The sequence below is a fragment of the Leptosomus discolor genome, chromosome Z, assembly GCF_034619465.1.
Source record: "Leptosomus discolor isolate bLepDis1 chromosome Z, bLepDis1.hap2, whole genome shotgun sequence".
Classification (NCBI taxonomy): domain Eukaryota; kingdom Metazoa; phylum Chordata; class Aves; order Leptosomiformes; family Leptosomidae; genus Leptosomus; species Leptosomus discolor.
The window spans coordinates 6,832,597-6,852,322 of NC_141419.1; the positions used below are offsets into that span (position 1 = coordinate 6,832,597).

General features: G+C 43.6%; 1 protein-coding gene across 1 annotated transcript; it reads right to left on the bottom strand.

Annotated features, from left to right (window-relative positions):
* Window positions 1–2,589: 2,589 nt before the first annotated feature.
* On the bottom strand, window positions 2,590–18,039 carry CLSPN (claspin). The gene is made up of 25 exons (XM_086480017.1): window positions 17,746–18,039; window positions 16,837–16,966; window positions 15,827–16,290; window positions 14,956–15,123; window positions 14,518–14,607; window positions 14,207–14,279; window positions 13,710–13,818; window positions 12,506–13,056; window positions 11,297–11,488; window positions 10,242–10,429; window positions 9,515–9,717; window positions 9,145–9,209; window positions 8,515–8,720; window positions 7,870–8,030; window positions 7,545–7,771; window positions 7,194–7,308; window positions 6,388–6,469; window positions 5,978–6,072; window positions 5,232–5,396; window positions 5,016–5,137; window positions 4,637–4,764; window positions 4,035–4,137; window positions 3,285–3,367; window positions 2,930–3,097; window positions 2,590–2,720 (listed from the first exon to the last, which is right to left on the bottom strand). The coding sequence occupies exons 1-25, from the start codon at window positions 18,037–18,039 to the stop codon at window positions 2,613–2,615; spliced, it is 4,290 nt and encodes a 1,429-aa protein (XP_086336143.1). The 3' UTR covers window positions 2,590–2,612.
* Between the last annotated feature and the right edge of the window lie 1,687 nt (window positions 18,040–19,726).

Consider the following 19,726-nt stretch of genomic DNA (forward strand, 5'->3'; position numbering starts at 1 on the left):
TGAGAAGCCAAAGCTGAGTTAATGTGCCAGACAGTGGGTGGGGGTGGGGGGCAGCCCTTGAAGAGCTGGCCAGGGGGCTGAGGTGGATGGGAGCGGGTCAGCAAGGGGCGAGGGTCAGGCCCAAACCCCCGTCTCTCAGTCTGGTGGGAAGATGGGAGTCTGGCACAACGAGCAGCAGCAGCACCCCAGCACGTGGTTCGACCCCTCCTGCTACCGCTGTCAGCTCCTCCAGAACTTGCCCCTGGCCACCTACCACTGCCATGGGACATACCCCCTGCAGGGAATTTCTGGGGCACGACCTAGAGCAGCAGGTCACAAACCCCGACCTCCCGAAAGGTTGTTGCGGGGGAAACCTCTGCTCTGAACAGCAGTAGCCAGAAGTCGTCCCAGTCGATGTATTTCAATTTATAAGCTCTTCAGGCCCAACAATATTTTTCTACTCTTGGCTCTGGCACAAGGAAAACGTATTTGGAAGGGAAAAGTCTAAAGTAAAAGCAAAACAAATGCCAGGGTTGTGGCTAGCACATGCTGAGGGAAGGTCAGTTGAGAGCACTAGGACAAAGCGAACCCTCTATAGGTGCTCTTCAAGCTACTGCCTTCTCCTGCAAAACTGTAGCCCTTACAGGCCTATAGACATTGAAAACTGTAAGAATTGCCCCTCGAGTAAGAGCCCAGTTTAAGCTTTAACCATTCTTCCGTCCCCGTTTGCTAGAGGAAGGGCATTCTCTTGCTGCTCTCTAGTGGCAGGAAGTATTGGCAAAGTTAAGAGGAGGTGCCGAATTTTGCAGCTTTGAATGTTTTTGTCTAGTAATTCTGTGCTGAGTCAGTACAACTCACACACCAGTACAAACACCAGGATAGAGGATTAACTGGATGTTCAGGTACCTTCTTTCAGTTACATTGTTCTTCAAGAAGCACCTGATAAATGACCTTTCCTCCTTCATGCTCTTCCCTAACTCTCCCATCCCAAATCCAGGTATTATAGATACTGATATAAATACTACAATTGCTAGAACTAACTGAAACAGGCATGCTTCAAGCCCCTGATAAAGCAAGTTTTGTCCAGAAACCAACAAAACCAAGCCTATTGAATCAGTAAGAAGAAACATATTCTTAGGGCCAAGAATTTTATGCAAACCCAAGTGGAAGACTTGAGAATTTACATTCCAATAAACATTGGGGGGGTGTTATTTTGTTGTATTCCAATATTATTGCCGCTGTTCCCAGTGAAGGGCTGAGTTGTGGCCACAAAAGAAAAGCAATGAAAAAAAAATAAAACCAACAAGAGATAGACAAACATTCTGGAAAAAAACCAAACAACCCATATACACACAACAGACAAATCCTGTAAATTAATTCCAACTGCCTCCAAAATTAAAAACATGTTTTATTGTAAAATTGCACTCCAATTAGTACCATAATTCTTTATAAACATAATATACAGTAAAGTATTTTACAGGTAGCACACGTGGTGTCTGCTTGTGATGTTACAAAATGTACAGTTCAGCAACCTCAGCATGTGACATCAAGTCCTAGAAATATGTTCAGTTTTACAGAGCAGGCCACTGTCTTACCACTATCTGGTCTCTACTGTCACACATTCAAGATGTAATCAGAAAGGTCAGGAATGCTGTATTTTCTGTTTCTTTCGCCCTATTTAGAATAGTTGCGGATGAGGGTTGCTCATTATCTCGTTTCCTCATTCCAGAGAAGGCCTTTCATTACCAGCTGTTCCGAAATGGACAGTTTCTCTTGGATAAGTGCAGCTTGCATGAAAACAACGGAACGGATGATTTAAGAGAGTCTTCACTGGGGCAAAACCAACCAAAAACCTCCCCTCGCAAAAAAGCAAATAAAACACCCCGACACCTCCTTTTCCTCTCCCACATCTGATACTCATTCTTCCCTCTTCCCTCTCCACACACACCCCCCACCCCCCCCCCCCTCAGATGCATGTGCAAGAATACAAACAGTAATAAAAACTTGGAAAGAAATCCCTAGCATACTGCCTGATAAAAGACTGGGACTTTTTTTAAAAGTTTACATTTCAGGTATAAATTAGAGCTTCTTAAAATGTGAAGCTAATAAATGCTTAACGTTAGATTAAACAAGACATTGGAGGAAGCCACAGCTCCCTCCATACTGCAAGTGTAAACAACGCACGTCCTGCCATCGTTAACAACGCTTTCATCTTACCCAAAACTGCAGAAATACCTCCTTCATCTGCGCTTTAAGCTAACTGCAGCATTTCTGCATCATACCTCTCACACGAACAGCATTTTCGGATGGAGCTGATACCACCGAAACATGTGAGATTCTGTGAGAACAGTATAGAGTAGTGTAAGTTTCCTTAACGCTTGGGAAAGACCACGCTAGCATTTCATTCCCAACCAAGCATGGGTTTTGTGCTCTCGTTTGCCACGGAGCACTGAGAAAAAACAAAAGGGGAATAAACAAGACCATTGCCTGGAAATTACTGGAACTTGTGAATTAAGTGGCAGCACGAGAACGCACAACAATCTGTTTACCTTCCTGACGATTGCTGGCAGATTTGCAAAACAAATCGCAGCTGGCAAAGATGAGATAGAACCTCTGGCCCTAAACAGAAACGTTCAGCTCTCCAAGTACTGGAATATGCTTCGGCTCTGACTCGTTTCCTCTGTGCTCTCCACCCTGGGCCGTTTGGCCAGAGACGTTATTACTGCAGCAGCCCTTCTTTTCTCCACCTGCAGGGGAGTAGGATACATTAGAATATACAAAATCTCCAAAAAGTTTAAGTTCTGAATTACCAGAGAATTATTTGGTGTGAGAGCACACACCAGGAAATCACAGAGAAAGTTTCAAACAGCCACGCTCCTAACGACCTGGCAGCGCGCAGTGCCCGTACGCTTAAATAGTCTATGCAATCGGCAGCACACTCCACACAAACCTTTACCTGAAGTTTTGATTTCTCCTTTGCCTCTTCACTCTTGTCTGGGGAAAGTGTATGAAAGACAAAATTCCTTGAATTTCGAGGTGCGTTTGGATTAAGATCTGACATTGCTGCTAGCTTCTGAAGGACAGCTTTGGGTCTGTTCAAGAGAGACCCATTTTTTATCTGAAGGACAAAGAAATGCTGCGTTAAGCCACCCAGACGAACAAGACGGCTCTTTCAGCAGGTTACGCTCTCTGCCCAACGCCCCTCACTGCCGTACAAACCAGACACGGCCAGAACCCTGGGTCGGCCGCCTGCTGGGTTCCACTCACGCAGTTTGGACACACCATTTTTCAGAACTGTTACCAACCTGGACGTCACCGGCAGGTCGGAACGTTTCGAACGGGTTCCTGGGCAACAGCGTTGTGTCCTGGACCACTACTGCTGGGCTTGCTAGCAGAGACAAAGAGGAAAATGGCAGTTTCTGAACTTCACTTGAAAGAATGTAATTTTATAGCAAACCAAACAACTTAGAACTTAGACAGTAAATATTGTAGGGGGAAAAAAAGCTGCATCAAATTATACTATGAGCCATACAAGTGACAGACAACTCCGGCAATTAGTTCTATCAGTCAGAAGGGAAAATTTGGTTTTGAGACAGCTTTGCGCACTTGGAGTCATGTTTTTGCCACAACCAAGGACAACAAATTTATTCTCACTGCATTGCATAGTTCTTCCTTAAGTCACAGATACTTGGAGAAACTGCTAGGCTGAATGTCCCTTACGGTCCACTTCCCTGTGACTTAAAGGCAAGCAAAGGAAGAAGAAGAACCGAACAAAGACGTAGAGGAACTTATTTCCACTCTACAACATTTTTTAAGTAAGGTACTACTGTATTAAGTAAACCCAAACAATTATCATCGACCTTGCAGCTGCATGTTTTCAACACTTTTACACCTTTAGCTTTCCAAGTTCTGGAAGACATGAGGTTGGACTCGTGTACAAAAAGTAGACACGGGAGTTTTCTGATCAACGGCCTGCTTCACTGGAGACCGTGAGTGGCAACTGGAAGTTAAACTTTCTCTTATTTGATTGTCACTTCAACAAAGAGTAACCTTACCTTTCTTCTGTAGGGACTTAGCAGTTACTTTTTTTGCTAGTTTCATGAATTGGCTGTCTTCACCAATTTCTTCCTCCTCCTCCTGCTCTTTATTTTTTTCCTTCTGCAACAGAGAGAAAAAGTTCATATCAAGAACGAACATTTCATTCAGCATTAAGTAGACCAAGTCTCTTCATCATGTAAATTAATATATTCATTTTTACTTACTTTCTACTGTAAAAGTTTACTGCAATTTCTTAAATACTTTATCATTCTCATCCTATCAATGAACAGCAAATCTGTAGCATCACATTCAGCTGATAAATCTGGCCTAATACTGAAACTTCAAAAACTTGAAGTTATGCTCCCAGCATAAGAGTCTTATTCCAACTTCGAAGCTGACTTGTTTCAGAACACGGTTGTTTTGCCTCTCCTTTCTGAACTAGCTTCTCTCTCTGTACCATACTTGCAGAAGAGAAAGAGCAGAATTTGTGATGGAAAACAAAGATACATTTACGAACGGTATTTTTTTCCAGAGTTTAACTTGAGGAACTAACAATTTCACATCTAGCAATGTATAGAGAAAGATTGAGCAAGATGCTTTTCCTGAAGCTAACTAATACCTGCTCACGAAGCCACTGCTCTCGTTCAAATCGCTCTTTCCTCCATTTCGCCTCCGTCTCATCAAACTGTTCATTTTCATCATCGTTATCTGAATCTCTCTGAAACAAGTCGATCTGTGAAGCATAATCTAGACAAAGAAAAAAAAATTAGCTATCAATTTTAAGAGGTACAAAATACGTAGACTAGCAAAAAAAAAAAAACCCCAAAAAAACCAACCCCAAACCAAACCAAAAAAAACCCCAAACCAGAACCCCTCCAACCCAATTTATTTCTGAAAGACTTTATTTAATTCTGAAGGACTACTGAGTGGTATTTCACACACACACACTCTCTTTCCAATCTTTCACCCCCACCTATTAACCAGGATCAGAAAGGCACCTATGTTTTTCCATCTGAATCTCCTCATCCTGCCAGGGCCATCGCTGTGCAGGTCACCATCAATGAGGTACCTCTCCTGGTACAAGCGTAACTGACGCTTGTCATCGTCAAGCATTGCCTTCCTGTCACCACAGGAGAAAGGGAGGAGGTTAGGCCAGGTTATAGCCAAGAGCCATGATTTCACACACAAAACCATATACAAGTACTGTCACTGACATGTGCAATTTCTGTATTTGACTTTCTAATTCCAGTTCATTGGGGAGTTCCTCATCAATAACCTCCTCTTCATATTCGTTCAGGTCTTCACCATCATATTCATCCTCACTTCCCACATCACTCCCTGACAGCTCTGCCTCATCTTCCATGAAATCCTGCAGTTTTCTGTAAAAGAATGTTAAAAGTGTTCAGTTTGGTAGACCAATAATCACCACGTAAATCTTCTGAAGCAAGATTTATCTCTTGACACAAAATTAACACATATCCTAAATGAGAAATTATGATTCATCTTTATGTTTTTTGAAGACTGGAGTTCTTGCACGTTTCCACACACAGCCTGCCAACATACAACATCCCAAATTATTATCCACCAGACTCCTTGCCAGTTGCCTGCCAAATGCAATGGCAACGATAACTGCCAACTACATGTTCTACTCACTAGAGCAAATAAAGACCTTAAGACATGAGGAGTGGCAGCAACACTCCTGCACTCGCTGCACTGCTTTCGTTGTGGCCTTTTCATTTCCATCTATACTGAAAATGGTAACGGAAATCCTCTATAACCCACCAGCACCACAGTTAAACTCGTGCAACGTGAAAGCACCAAAGCAAAAAGCCAGCCAGAGACAACAACGTATAAACATTAGCCACTAATGCTGGGGAGGGATTAATTATAGACTAAACTTCTAGTGCTACTAATATTCCATTCTCTCTGGCAATTAAGATACACAAAAAGATGTACTTACAGTTTTTTCTTCAAGCCCTGTCTATGTCTCAGCAGTTGTTCTTCTTCATCACTTGTTTCTGCATCATCAGCATCACTATCTCCGCTTTTTTCATCCTGACAAAGAGAGTTTTCAGAAATTAAGGAATTTCTGAAAGTGGATTGCTTTGTAACGACAGCTTCTCCTGTTCTTCAGTCATTAAACACAGACTAAAACACCAGAGACTTTTCAGAAGATTTGCCATGCTAAAATGCTCTATCCAGTGTATCATAATACTAAGGAGACATTTTAAATGATCCAAACTTTGCCCTTAAAAACGTTTCAGTAGCTTACTATGGAAGTCATGCTACTTTGAATTGATGGTTGTATTAAAAAACTAATTCTCTTGGTCAGAACGCTGTAAGCAGTTGCCTTGCTCCACCTGTTCATACCTCTTCACTATCAAAGGCATTGTCATCTGTCAAAAGCTGAAAATCACCAAGTTCTTCTTGCTCCTCCTCATCTTCCTCTTCCCTAGGGGAAAAGTAAATGAAATACATGTTTTCATTTCAGCTTCAGTGATGGTTTCACAATAACTCAAGCCAAAATTTCAAGCACCACATCAGCTGGTCTCAGGTAGTTAGTTACCTGTGAGTGCTCAAAGAGCTACAGTCTCCCAACAGCATTCAGCTTGAAATGCCCCAAGCACCCATTAGCACTGACGTTCCAAGACCTCACGTCTTCACTTGCAGAAACCATGGGACAAGTACTAACTTCTGAGTTTGCTTCCCTCCAAAGTTCCTCTTGGATCCCCCTAAGATTCCCATGTGTTAAGCCTCATTATCCTTTTGTCAGGCAGCCATACACCTTCCAGTTCAACCAATGGAGAAAATGCAGGTATCCAACTCCCATTCAGTTATGGTTCCTGTAGTCTGGCAACCGCCCAGAACAGAACCCCAAAGTCCTACATTCTAACAGTCTTTTCTCAGTTTGATGAAAGTTCTTCAACACTTCTTTCACTATCGGTGAAAGACAAAGAAGAATTTCCCTTCACAGTAGCTGTGGGAAACAGTATACGCTGCCGATTTGGAGAGCAATTGCTGAGCAATTTGCAATCTTCCTCCCCTTTACCTCCAAAACAGACCACACTGTTGCTTACAGCATTTTGAACTGATGTCGAACAAGAAGACACATTAAGAGTGAAATGAGACAACCACCACTATAAACTTTTGTAAATTTTAGGAAGAACAATGCTAACCTGTCTGTGGGAAAGGAGCCTGAACAAAGCGCTAGAGCCTCTGCCATTGGGTCTTCTATGTCACTGTCTTTTTCTGCCTTGGAAGATACCAAAGATGCCCACGTTGGAGAACCTGCTACAAAAAATTGTAAGACGGCAATTTATTAGACAGATGTATTTCTACTCTTAAAATGTCAGAGAGAATCCCAGAAATGACAGTTAGCACACACCCCCAAAGGCGACAATTGTTAGAGCGCTCAGAAATCTCTTAAGTTCCACATTCTGCATTAGCGCCCAGAATGAAAGGGTACCTCAGCATAAAGCTTATAAATCAAGTAACCAGCAAAGCTGAAAAGAGAATTCAGGACATACTCTGAGACACGAATTTTCCTGAACAAAGATTGAGCAGTTCTTCCATGTTCTGCTTTTTGCTGCTGCTGGTATTTGGCACGTGTTCAGCTTGACCGCTAAACTGTCCAGAACACAAGTCCAGTAATTCATCCATATTGGCATCCATTGCATTCTCATCCATGCTAGCCAGAGTCAGCTGATGCTTTGAGGACTGGTATTTATTCCTGTGTTGTCCAACATTCAAGAACCTGAAAGAAAGTCTGTAGTTAGAAAAAAATCCTGCTAGTCCGTGTGTCCTATTTCTGTTCAAGGGCACAAAATGCCATCCTTTACACCTGCTACTTACCCATCCGCATCAAGCAGCTGGCTCTGAGTGTCATCTTCCAGAGAAAATTGAAACTGTGACTCCCCAGCCCCTGGAAATAAATTCTTGGGCTCAGGAGAGGCATTATACAGGTCCTGGGAATCTTCTATGGGAAGAGAGGGCTCAGATGTCTTTCCTGAGCTCTAGTCAAAGGAATATAAAAATATACAAGTTAGTAGTCTTGCAAGACCTAGAACTCAAAAGCAAGAACGGGATAAAACATTTGAGCTGTTTTAAAGGATTAACACCATGCAGGAGTCAAGTATGTCCACACTGCTCTGATAAATCGTAAGAGTTCGCAGATGTGTAGCCCATGTAAGTATGCTTAAAAAAAAAAATACTTACCATGTACATATTTTAGATATCTATGAAAAAAGATCACAGCATCTTTTCTTGATGTTTTAGAATATAAGCTTTTATAACGTCATTTTTATCCACTCCAATGTGGACACATTTTAAACGCCAGGGACAGTTTGCTTTTCTGAAATCTTACTCACATAAAAGCATTTAGTCAGATGCCTCCTCCTTGTATTACTTTTTTTTGATAGACCTGACAGTCAGGATAAAACACATTTATTCACTACCCTCAGTGTTAATACAGGATAGGAATAGGACAGAGACCCTCACCTTAGAGGCAGAGCTGATAAAGCTTGTTTTGAAAAAACCTGGGGAAGGTGACCTGAAACCTCCTGCTGCAGATAGGAAGTTTCCTCCACGTGACAGCTGTTTGTTACAGGGCTGATACGATGGGATCATGGAGCCAATCAACTCAAAGCTGCTGTTGTGGCTATTCTCCTTTGCGAGGGTTGGCAGAGAAAACGAATCATCATCTTCTGGAAAAAAAAAAAAAAAAAGAAAAATTAAATACGGTGCTTTACTGCTTTTTTCATGATTCAGTAAAACCTCGAGATGCTATTTTGCAACACTGACACCTTGCTAAAAATTCATTATTTTGTGCTTATGTTGGATTTCCTTTTGCACAGAGGATGCGTATCACAGTTCTTAATGGAATTCCATCTTACTGATTTCTGACTGTTTCTATACTTTTTTCCAGTATCATTTCAAACTCTATTCTCCTCTCATTTTTTCAAGCCCTCCTGCTTTTTCAGGACTCTAAACTCTTATAATCATACCGTACAACTCTACAGGTGATGAAACTAAAAAAAATATTGAGTACCAATCTCAAATACAAACTTCTACGTGTGCCAGGTGAAAAAAAAAACAAAACCGCTAGCTACGATAATAGTTCTACTTTACCTAACTTGGTGGGTCCTTTGTCTGCAGCTTCTTCCATTTCAAGTTTCTCATCGGGAAGAGAATATCTGCAATTCATTAAATAAAATGTACAAGCCAAAATATACAGGATGATTTGCTATTGTCTGTCAAACCTGACTGCAAAAAAACAAGGTAACACACAAAAATACATCTAGTACATTTTGATTAAGAAACAGATTATCCCACTAAACAACTATTAAGCTTTTTAAAGAAAATATACATGAATGCACATATAACTCCTGGAACAAGATAGAAAAAAATACTTATAAATGTACTTTAACTCAAAACATCTACATGTATTGATCAAATTTAAAATTGCTCAGGCACCATTTTATAAGCTTGGTTTATTTACCCCATTTTTGAGGAGCTATCCTTGAAAAGCATCAGTGTAGACTCTGTTGAAGGTGGTTTGGAAACAGAATCACAGTGCACAGATTTCTCCAGCTTTTCTCCATCAATTGATTCTTTGTCAGTTTCTTTATCACCATCTTCAACATGTTTTTCTTCTATATCTTCATTATCTTCCTCTGCTTCGCAAAGCAGAAATTCAGCATTCTAAAGACCACCCCCAAACACAGCAGAGAGACAGTGATCATTTATTCGATCTGTCAACTTCCTCACATACTTTTCAAGAAAACATTCTAACATACGGCAGACGAAGCCGAGCAACGTTCACCTTTCTTGCATGCACCCACTGCACTCAGACAACCGACAGAGAGGTGCTTGAAACGGCCAAGCTATTCCCATCCTTTTTAAAAGGGAAAGGCCACGGCAAACTACCCCAGATTGGGCAGGTGACTTCAGTCTGTCCCTGCTAGCAACGAGCCAAGGATATATAAAAAGAGAAAGTGGCACCAGAATCTTTTATACACTTATATTTGGTTTTAATACCGTTCAGACAAATAAATCCAGATTTAGACAATCCAAACCCTGAACACGCCAACTATAGCAATTTTTCAGCTTCTAAGAAGACTTCTTGGCAATTTCCCTAATATTAACAGTGTAAACGTCTCATTTCACCGGGGAGAGACAGAGGAACTCCGAAGCTGACTAGGTTATTAAAAATGTTGCATACAGACCTCAAGATTGTCTTCTTCCTCTTCCTCAGACTCATCTGTCATCTCTTCCTCCTCCTCTTCTTCCTCCTCCTCCTCCTCCATGTCCTCATTATCCAGTTTAAACAACGCTTGCCTCTTCTGGCGTTCCTCAGTCCTGCGGAGTTTCATGGCCTCCTGGAGTTTAGCCTTCAGCACTTGCAGCTTTTCACCTGGACAGAAGTGAACAAAGGAATACCTTAGCGTGCTACAGTGAATCCTCAACTTCGCTGCCTTCAAGCATCCAACCTAATGTAACTACACACAGAAAAAGGGAATTACAAAATCACTTGGTTTTAAATGTTTTTATGAATTGATCTGTCAGTTCTAAGAGCCAGAGCAGTTAGTTTCAATGAGCTCCATTTAGAGAGATCACACAATCTCATGAATTATCAAGATTCATTATCCATAAACGCCACTGTTGCAGCACTCTGAAGGAGAACAGGGTCTGTCACTCCACTGTGTCTTTTGGGAACAAGAGCATCCAACTGCCATGGGCAGATGTGCTACAGCACATGAAATACTTAAGAGCGGCTAAAAATAACGCGTGCCCACAGAACCAGCCAGATAATCTATTTCTTTTAATGGATACTAGGGGAGAGTCATCTTCCACATTCTTCTGTTTGCAAATACATACAATTCTGTTAGAAACTGCAGTACAGAAATAAGGAAGCATGAGAGATCTAATAAATGGCAAGAGTTCACAAGAAGTCCAAGAGTCACAGAGGGCTGATGGAAAACAACAGTGCAGACGTACGTTTATGTAAAGTTTTGGTACGGATGGGGAGAAATCCAGAGAACCGGTCGCAAAGATATGACTCGGGCTGTTCTACACTGGCCAGTGGTATTTAAGAGGTCTGTCAAGACTCTTTTCTAAAAGAGGGCTGTCCATTAGAGAGAATATACACAGTAATTTCAGAGCTGAAGATCCCTTCATCTGTATTTCACAGGGCAGCACTGGGAAAGAGGGAATGAGAGAGAAAAAAAAAAAAGACAAAGTTTCCCAATTCAGTCATCATCACTTCCTCTCCCAGACCAACCTGGCTTTGTGCGGACTGTTTCATCCAGGCTCTCTGCAGCTAACACTGCTGGTACCACGTCCGCTTTCAGTTCCTCTTTTCCTTCAGATGTAGTCTCCTTACGAATAATGTTCAGGTTTATGACCCGTTCAACTTTGGAGTCTGACGTTCGAAGAGTGTGCTTCAAGAAACGGGCTTTCAAGGCTTCTAATTCTTTAAATACATATTAATTAAATTTCAAAATGCAAATTAAATTAATTTGACAGCATTTAAAAGCATTGAGTGTTAAAGTTGTATCGAGCAGGTCTTGAGAAATTTTTTTCAAAGGAAGTTAGTTGAAAACTCTAACTCTTTAATATTAAAATACTTGCAAAACTGTTTTACTTGACTAGTAAAACAATAAACCATTACAGACTACTTCTGCTGAAACTTGTACTTAACTGATATTAGCCAACATTAAGTCACCTTACCATTGACCATGATTTATCCACAAGACCTCAATTCACTTCCAGTCTAGCCTTTCACCACTAGGCAATTCCAAAGGCCTGTTAACACGTCTAAAGCCACGGTGATGGCTGACAAAAACACTGTTTCTTGGCAGAGGACAGTTTCCTCCACATGTGGAAAGAGCATCCAATCCAGACATCCGCTTACTATCTTCTCATACATAACAGATTTAATGGAATTCTACAATTACCTAAGCATTTGCAGTCTTCCCCTGAAACAAAGTCAACTATTTAATAATACTGATGAATAGATGTTCAAATTCCAGCACCTAAAAGACATTCAAAACATTCTTGCTACAAAATTAAGTTTTTGCTTGCTCTCCAGCCTTGCCTTTTAACAAAACCAGTGGTAAACACTCTGGAACACAGGCCAGTTTCATTTCCAGATAATGACTGCATGCCTCGTTTTGAATTCATTTGAAAATGTGCTCCCATGTGCTTTATGGGCCAACATCATCACTATAGTAAAATGGAAATAAATCATTCATCTTTAAATTGTTATCACTGAGCACTCCTTCCAGCCTTCAAAGACGAAGGACTCAGAACTTCCCTTTTAACAACCAGCTGAAAGAGACACCAACATTAAGCAAAGACCCCGTACTAGTAAGCGAACGTGCCTGACCGCTCCACCACCTGAATGTTTCTCAGAGATTTTCCAGTTAAAGGCAGATTAACTCTGTTTACCTGGACAGATTTAACAGGATGACAGCAATAAAAGTGATACCTTTATTTGGATCAGAATCATCGAGGTTTATAAAGGATTCATTGCCAGAGCAGATCCTTGGCTTGATGGACAGGTCTATTCCCAACTCACGAAGTTTATCCAACTTGGACTTCCTCACTTTTTCAGGTTGTGCCACCAGCCCAGGCCCCACTTGTTGATCATTTTTTTCAGACTGTAGGTCTGTTGCTGTTTCACCTCTTTGCTCAAGGACATCTCCAGCTGCTAGAGGGATTTCATTCTCCTTTTCTTCACTACGATCAGTGCTTAGGAAGTTAGAGTGCTGCTGTTCCTCCGTATTATTATCAGTTGTCGCAGCTCTAACTGGGTGAGGATCTTCACTGTCCTGCCTGGGCTTTTCAGCACAGTCTTCTGTCAAGTTATTCACTACATCAGCAAGAGGCTTGTTCACGGTAGTATCATCATCTCTGCCAAGGCTCGTTTCTGGTTCGTTAGCTGCTGATTGATCACCTATTCGCCCATCTTTGCAATCCCTGCTTACGTCCTTAGTGTCTGCGGATTCTTCATTGAGGGATAGCTGGTACTTAGTGGACCTAACAAAGGCAGAAAGAAATGTGTCGCCCATGGCTACTGTGGAAGGGGAGAGAGAAGAGGCTGAGAACAAACTCGGACAGAGTAACTCACTAATGTGTAGGAAGAGGTGAGGGACAAAAGTCTGGAAAATTCCATTTTGAGGAGATGAGTAAGTCTAGAGCAGCATCAAGAGTTTGTACTAGTTAGTTACATTATCACAGTGTAAAATTCCAGAGAGCTTTTGTGACTACAGTAGCTTAAGTATTTTACTAAACATTAGTCAAAAGAAGAAATACTCCAAGTAACTGGGGTCCAGTCTGAATCACATTAAAGTAACTTTGCACAAGCACATGACTTCACCTGGAGTTACTAATAGACCCAAATTACTTCAACAGTACGACTGTGTCAAGAGTGCAGCATCACCTTATGTTAACAGCGACATTCTCCCGATTTCCAGGTGTTCACGGAGCTACAGGAGCCAAAGATTTCTTAATAAAGCTTTCCAGGCAATGCAATAGATAGAATTACACCAGAAAAAAACTGTGACTGTATGCAGAGCAAGTGTAAATCATACAACGCCTCTAGCATGCAAAAGTTTGGTTTCCTCAAAAGTAAAGCTGGGATAGCCTCAAAATCTACGGAAAAAAAATATGAGGGAGGTTTAAGCCCTTACTTCAGCAATGCCATGGCATTTCCTTGACATATTGGTCGAGGTCTACGCTTGAAGAAGTCATGAATGCTTTTGGTCTCAGGCACATGATATGGGAGAGATACAGACGATTCTACCAGAGAAAGGAGGTGAAAGAAAATTTAAAGTGTCATCCGGGGCATTTATTTGATATCTCTGAAATTCAAAGAAGCTCAACACAAGTATTTTGCAGCAAAGACATCTGACCAGGCACAAACAGCACAGTTTAAACTTGTATACAGCAAACACTGCTGTCTAGGGAAGAGTTCCAACAGCAACAGTCTTGATTTGCAACATGTCCACGGATTCATTACGAAATGAACCCCGATGTTAACATTGAATAAAAATGGTCCTCCACCCTTCAACCCTAAATAACTTACACTAGGGGAAAGAAGGCTCTAACATTTTGGGTAAATTCTTTCAAAGTCTTCCCTGAATTTTAATAGTTTATACCCCTCTACATAAAATAATTTAAGTTTTACCTCTAATAAGTCGTTGAGTCTCACTGTGTAGCTGTTTAATGGCTTCCTTACTTAACCTTGCTGCTTTTCGCTCCTTAAGGAAAGAAAAGAAAGGCTTCTGACATCAGAAAACAAAATATGGGCCTCCATCTATACTTCTAAATAGCTTGTTTTTCCCTTTCAAACACAAAGGAGTCAGAATAAAGCAGACAGCTTTAAAAAAAAAAGATTAAAAATAGCAAGTCAACAAAAACATTGGGCAGTGTGCATACAAAACCCATTTGAGTCACTACCACAAACAATGGAGAGCTTTAAAAAGAAGAATACTTCACCTTCCTTTTTGGTTCTTTTAATACAGGTTCCTCGTTCTCATCGTCCATTACATGTTTGTAGCCTTCACCCTCAGAAAACCGTTCTTTGTTCTATAGTGCATAAAAAGAGATTCATTTATTTGCCCAGATACACAGGCACTACCAGGGGCAAACAGATCAAAAGTAAAAAATCATTGTACAGAATCATCACCAGTCAGCAAACCCAGCCAGTGTGCTCACAAACCAACCCAAATCCCGCATAACACTTAGGGTAGATTTCCAAAGCTCCTATAGCATTACTCAGGACAATCCCTCCATCTTTAAGAACAAAAAGCAGAGGGCTGTTCTCTCCTCTGTGACAGCAGCAAAAGTGCACCATTGTCAAAAAGAGCTTGATACACGCTTGGGTACAATACTTCCAATAATAACCAACAATCTCATCTCGCTATCAAATGTTACCTGGTATTTTTTTACTTTGTTTTTCACTGCTGCTCGTATTGATTCTATTGACTCTTCATCCTCTGGGATGCAATCATTTTCCTCTTCTAAGCCATTATCAAAGAGTTCTTTGTCATCAAGAAGACACCCACTGTCGTTAAAAGAATACCTCTCACCACCATCCACCTGCTTGCCATAAGAACAAAGCATTCGTTTAATTAATTTCAGAAGGTCCCCTTCAGTTCTTTCACGTTAACTTAAGATTGCTGTCAAAAGGCCTTGATGAAGGAAGTTAGAAAAGCACATGTCAGCTTTAATGCAGCAGCTTGTGTGTCCTGTAAGCCAGTCCTAAGCACTTTACAGCACTGCGACGTGGATACAGTCATTCCCAGAGCAGCATTCCGTACGGCTACGCAAGTGGGGAATTTCAGTAACTACTGACAAGCAAAATGGCTCAGAGAGAATCAATTAACACTTGAAATATGCATTTTATAAACAGCAACAATACGCAACCTCCCAGGCAGCCATTTATTTAGACCAGAATTCCAATTTGAAAGCAGCCCAAAGCTTCCTCCAGAAATTAGCACAGCAATGCAGAGAAGAGCTGAAACACCAATCAAAGCCGCCGGTGCACGTAACAAACCCCCAACGAACCCAGAGAATTTCTGCCCGGCTTAACACGCACCGACGTCCCATCATCAGGCGTTAGGGTTTGCACTTTCTTTGCAGGTGGAACCAGCAGGCTTAGCTGGGGTTCCGTGGCTCCTGGGGATACACACTGCGGTAGGAACGTGGACGCCAGCAATGCTGAAGCACTGACCCGCAATAACTGAGTGCAGCAATAAATTTAACTTAGCTGAGAAAACATGAGATTGCCTGCTAAAATACATACCTCTGCTCTAGGCTTCTTTTCTTTTTTCAGCTGTTTAAAGGACTCAATTCTTCCCTCCTTCTCCTTTCTTTTTCTTGGCTTTCCTACAGGTTTTTTTGCTGTCTCTTCTTCAAAATCACATTGATGTTGTTTATGTTTTCTGTACTTTTTCCCAGATTTTAGGGGTCTCTCCTCTTCCAACTCATTCTCAGGCAAACCAGACTTTCTGCTTGCTTCAAGGTTTTCAATCTGCAATTGGTCACCAGCGTCACTGTCATCGCTAACTAGCAGACCTTGGCGAATCCGGCAAGATTTCTTGTTCCTCTGGGCAGTAATGTTCCCTTTTTCCTCTCCATTTCCCTTGTCTCCGCCCGCAGTATCATTCTGCACAAAGGAGCCACCATCCTCTCCATCTTCACTCTCACTGTCCTGAAGCACCTTCTTGCTTTTTGCTTTTTTACGTACAAAAATCTCCTCCTCCGAATCTGACAAAATATATTAAAAGAAATGATGCATGCTCCAGAGAGGAAAATCCCATCAGTTAATTAACAAGCAATCAGTTAGACAAAGTTACGTATCTGTTAAATTTCACAGATGTCAACACTCAAGTTTGCAAAATCCACTTCTCCCTGTAGCGCAGCACATAACTGAACCAAATTGATGCTATAGGTTTTTAATCTTTGAAAAAAAAAAGGCAAAGCTGAAAATCCTTCACTGATAGATTAGTGACTTTTATTAGTAATAAAACCCACAGTAGGCAAGTAACGAAGTACATAAATTAAGCAAGTCATATAAAGAAAGGAAATAAGCAATTAAGACAGTCGCATGCCATTTACTATTTCCTTTTCTGTACCTCAAAAAACGCTTTTCAGAGATTTACAGATGTCTGCCCACGTCCTGAGCAACAAAAAAGGCAGTTTGGATTCCTACAGGTTAAGCAATGACAACTACCTAAAAAGGTGTTAATAAAACAAAAAATGCACCCTTGAAGGCAACAACCACCAGGCCAAATTCATGGGAACAGTACAGACCTCTGTCATCAAGAGACGCTATCCCCTTGCCGCAGTGACCTGGAGAGCCCATTTCACAGCTGCCCTGTCCGCTGTCAGAGTCACTGTCAAGGCTTTTCTGCAAGTCTGAATTCAAATCTTCTAACGGAAACTACAAAGAAGATAAAATTTTCCTTACTGTAATTGTTATGCAGTGATGACTCTTGGTGTCTAACTTCATTCCAAAACCTTGGCTAACCCCTCACACACAATTATATACACACACATTATTGTTGTATTTTGAGAATTAATCGGTGTTTACGTGAAGGGAGATTACGCTATGTCAACTATTTACAGGTGAGATTGTGCACAGGGAAAAAAAAAAAAAAAAAAAAAAGAGACTCAACATGCTGGCTGATCTCCGCTGATTGTTATTCAAAACCATCGCAACGAAAAGGATAACGAGAAACGCAAAACTCCATTCTCCCCGTTCCACGTTTCAGCTCAATCAATTAAATAGGGACCAGGAGACAGCCCTGAGCATTCTTTAGCCGGGCTCCTCCACAGGAAGGGGCCCACGCCCGGTGTGCGGACACCCTGCAGCAGGAGAGCACCTCCCGCCCCCCCGCCCCCGGCTGACACCCCCCAGCGCGGCGGCGCTCACAGCCCTGCCTGGCGCTGCAGAAGCGGCCCGCGGCGGACGGGCGATGGGCCGGGGGGAGCGGGACACGGAGACCCGGGCCGGGGGGGGGGAAGACGGGCACGGAGACACAAACACACACACACGCCGGGCGGCCCCGGTGCACGGCGGCGGCCAGAGCCCCTCTCCCAGCATCCACCGCGCCCGCCCCGGCCGGTCCCCGCCGTCCCGGCATGCACCGCACCCCCAGCCCGTTCCCCACACCCCCCAGCATACACCGCGCCCGCGGGGATAAGCCGAGCACGGCTTACCCAGCAGGCCCCGCGGGCGGCAAGGCGGAAGGGTGAGCCGCTGGTTGTGCTGGGAAGCGTAGTCCGCGAAGAGAGGAGCGAGCCCCGTGACGGCGCGGTGCCGCCCGGGCTCAAGGGCGGCCGAGGAGGTGCCGCTACAACAGCCAGCACCTCCCTTTCCGCCCTCGCTACCCCTCCCGGCCCTCCACCGCACCACAGCCAGGGGAGCCCGGAGGCAGGCTGTGAGCTGCCACCGCCGCCGGCCAGCCGGTTGTGCGGAGCGGCAGGACTCACCTCAGCGGGAGCCTCCGCCATGGCCTGGACCCGACACCGCTCCAGCGCTCCCGCCGCACAACCGCGCAGGGAAACTGCTTCAAGACTTCGCGCGCTGCCCTAGTCCCGCCCAACCCCGCAGATAGCCAACGGCTGCCCAAGGCTGCCCCGGAAGCCCCGCCCCTTTCCTCTTTATTGGGAGATTTTTTTTTCCACATAGCCCCGCTCCCTCCGCCTGGCCCAATCGCTGCTCGCGCTTCGAAGCCACCCGCGCTCCTTATAAGGCGCCCTCCGCGGTCAGGGTGAGGCGGCTTCTCCGCCGCGGCGGGTAGCGCCTGGCGGCCTTGCGGGGCCGGTTGAGGGCGGCCTGGGGCGCTTGGCCTGTCTGCGGTGGGTGTGCGCGGCCCTCCCGGCGCTGCCCTAGCCGCTGTGTGGGTGCCTCAGGGATCCATGGGCCCGACCCGGTTCCCTGAGTATGCTGGGCCGTGCCCCAGATGGGCCCTCAGCTGTGAGGGCAGCCTGGCCCTGCCTCCAGAGCCAGTGTGAGCCAACAGGGCTGCCTGGTGCTGCCTCACCTGCAGAGGCCGAAGACCCGCTCCTGGGGTGTTTGTGAGTGGGAGTGCAATAGCCTTCCCCTTGCGATCAGAGCCAGTGAGTACAGGTGAGTCTGAGCAGAGAGGGGTCACAGACCTCGACTTGTTTCTCTACATCTGCTCCATGTAAAGTGCTGCCACCACAACACTGTGAAGCCTGAGGTACGTAGGGCCCCAATGCTGCCAAGGAGGGGAAAGGGTGGCAGGTCAGAGCTCAAGCTGATGCTCAGTAGGCTTCTCCAGAAGCGCAGGAAGTTGTGTAAAACCAGAAATTTGATCTGGGCTGTAAGACGTCTGTCACCTTTCCCTGCCCAGAACTTAGAACCTCTAAGGGTGTTTGCAACCCACTTCCTACCGCTGACAGCTGGAGGGAGAACAGCGAGCTGGGATGAGTGTCAGGGACCTTGTTCGCAGCTGGGGTTATGGATGTTTGGCACATTTTCGTCATTATGTTTGCTTTGTAGAACATACTGCTGCAGTAATGTTCTTTCTTCCAAGTCAAACATCAGCAGAGCCCAGACAAAAAGTACGTATTCTGGAGTGTCTGGTACTAGCCATGGCTTTGTGGGGGATCAGGAGCACATGGACTCATCTACTGTCATGGTTCCCATAGTCTGAGAATGGGGGAAGTGAGAAAAGCAAATGGCCATGAAACCCACTGCAAACATCACAATGCAACTCTGGTTTCCTGTAGCTGCTACAGGAGCAGCACTAATTTAATAATTACTATTTATTAATAGGGTGGACAGATGCTGGCTCTACAAAAACACCTTTAGTCCGTATAATTAAGATACTGTCTCTAACCTGCTAGATGGAGTCAGAGAAAAAACAATCCTCAATTTTAGTCACAAATGAAATTGCCTGCTTATAAAAAAAGGTATTCATTTTTTGTGAATAAGTAAAACCTTGGTGTTTTTAGCCTGTTGTGCAAGTGTCAACAAAGCACAGTCAGCTAGTGTTTCAGGCTGTCTGTCCTCTTTCTGCAGAACGCCGTGTTCTTTGCTGAAGAAGCAACAACTGCGCAGACCTTTGCTTCCTGGTGCTGTTCTCTGGTAACTGACAATGCAAAAAGGGTGGTGGCGTTACACTAGAAATTCCTGGAATTTGGGCATCTTTCTAGGTAGTCTGCCAGTAAA

What these genes read in the sequence shown, in the direction of transcription:
- CLSPN (XM_086480017.1), bottom strand. Translation starts at nt 18,039, where the DNA reads ATGGCGGAGGCTCCCGCTGAGGTGAGTCCTGCCGCTCCGCACAACCGG. An exon ending in ACAAAGTAAAAAAATACCAG is followed by an intron (nt 14,608 to 14,955) that starts GTAACATTTGAT and finishes TATGCACTATAG; the next exon opens with AACAAAGAACGGTTTTCTGA. An exon ending in GACTCAACGACTTATTAGAG is followed by an intron (nt 13,819 to 14,206) that starts GTAAAACTTAAA and finishes TTTCTCTGGTAG; the next exon opens with AATCGTCTGTATCTCTCCCA.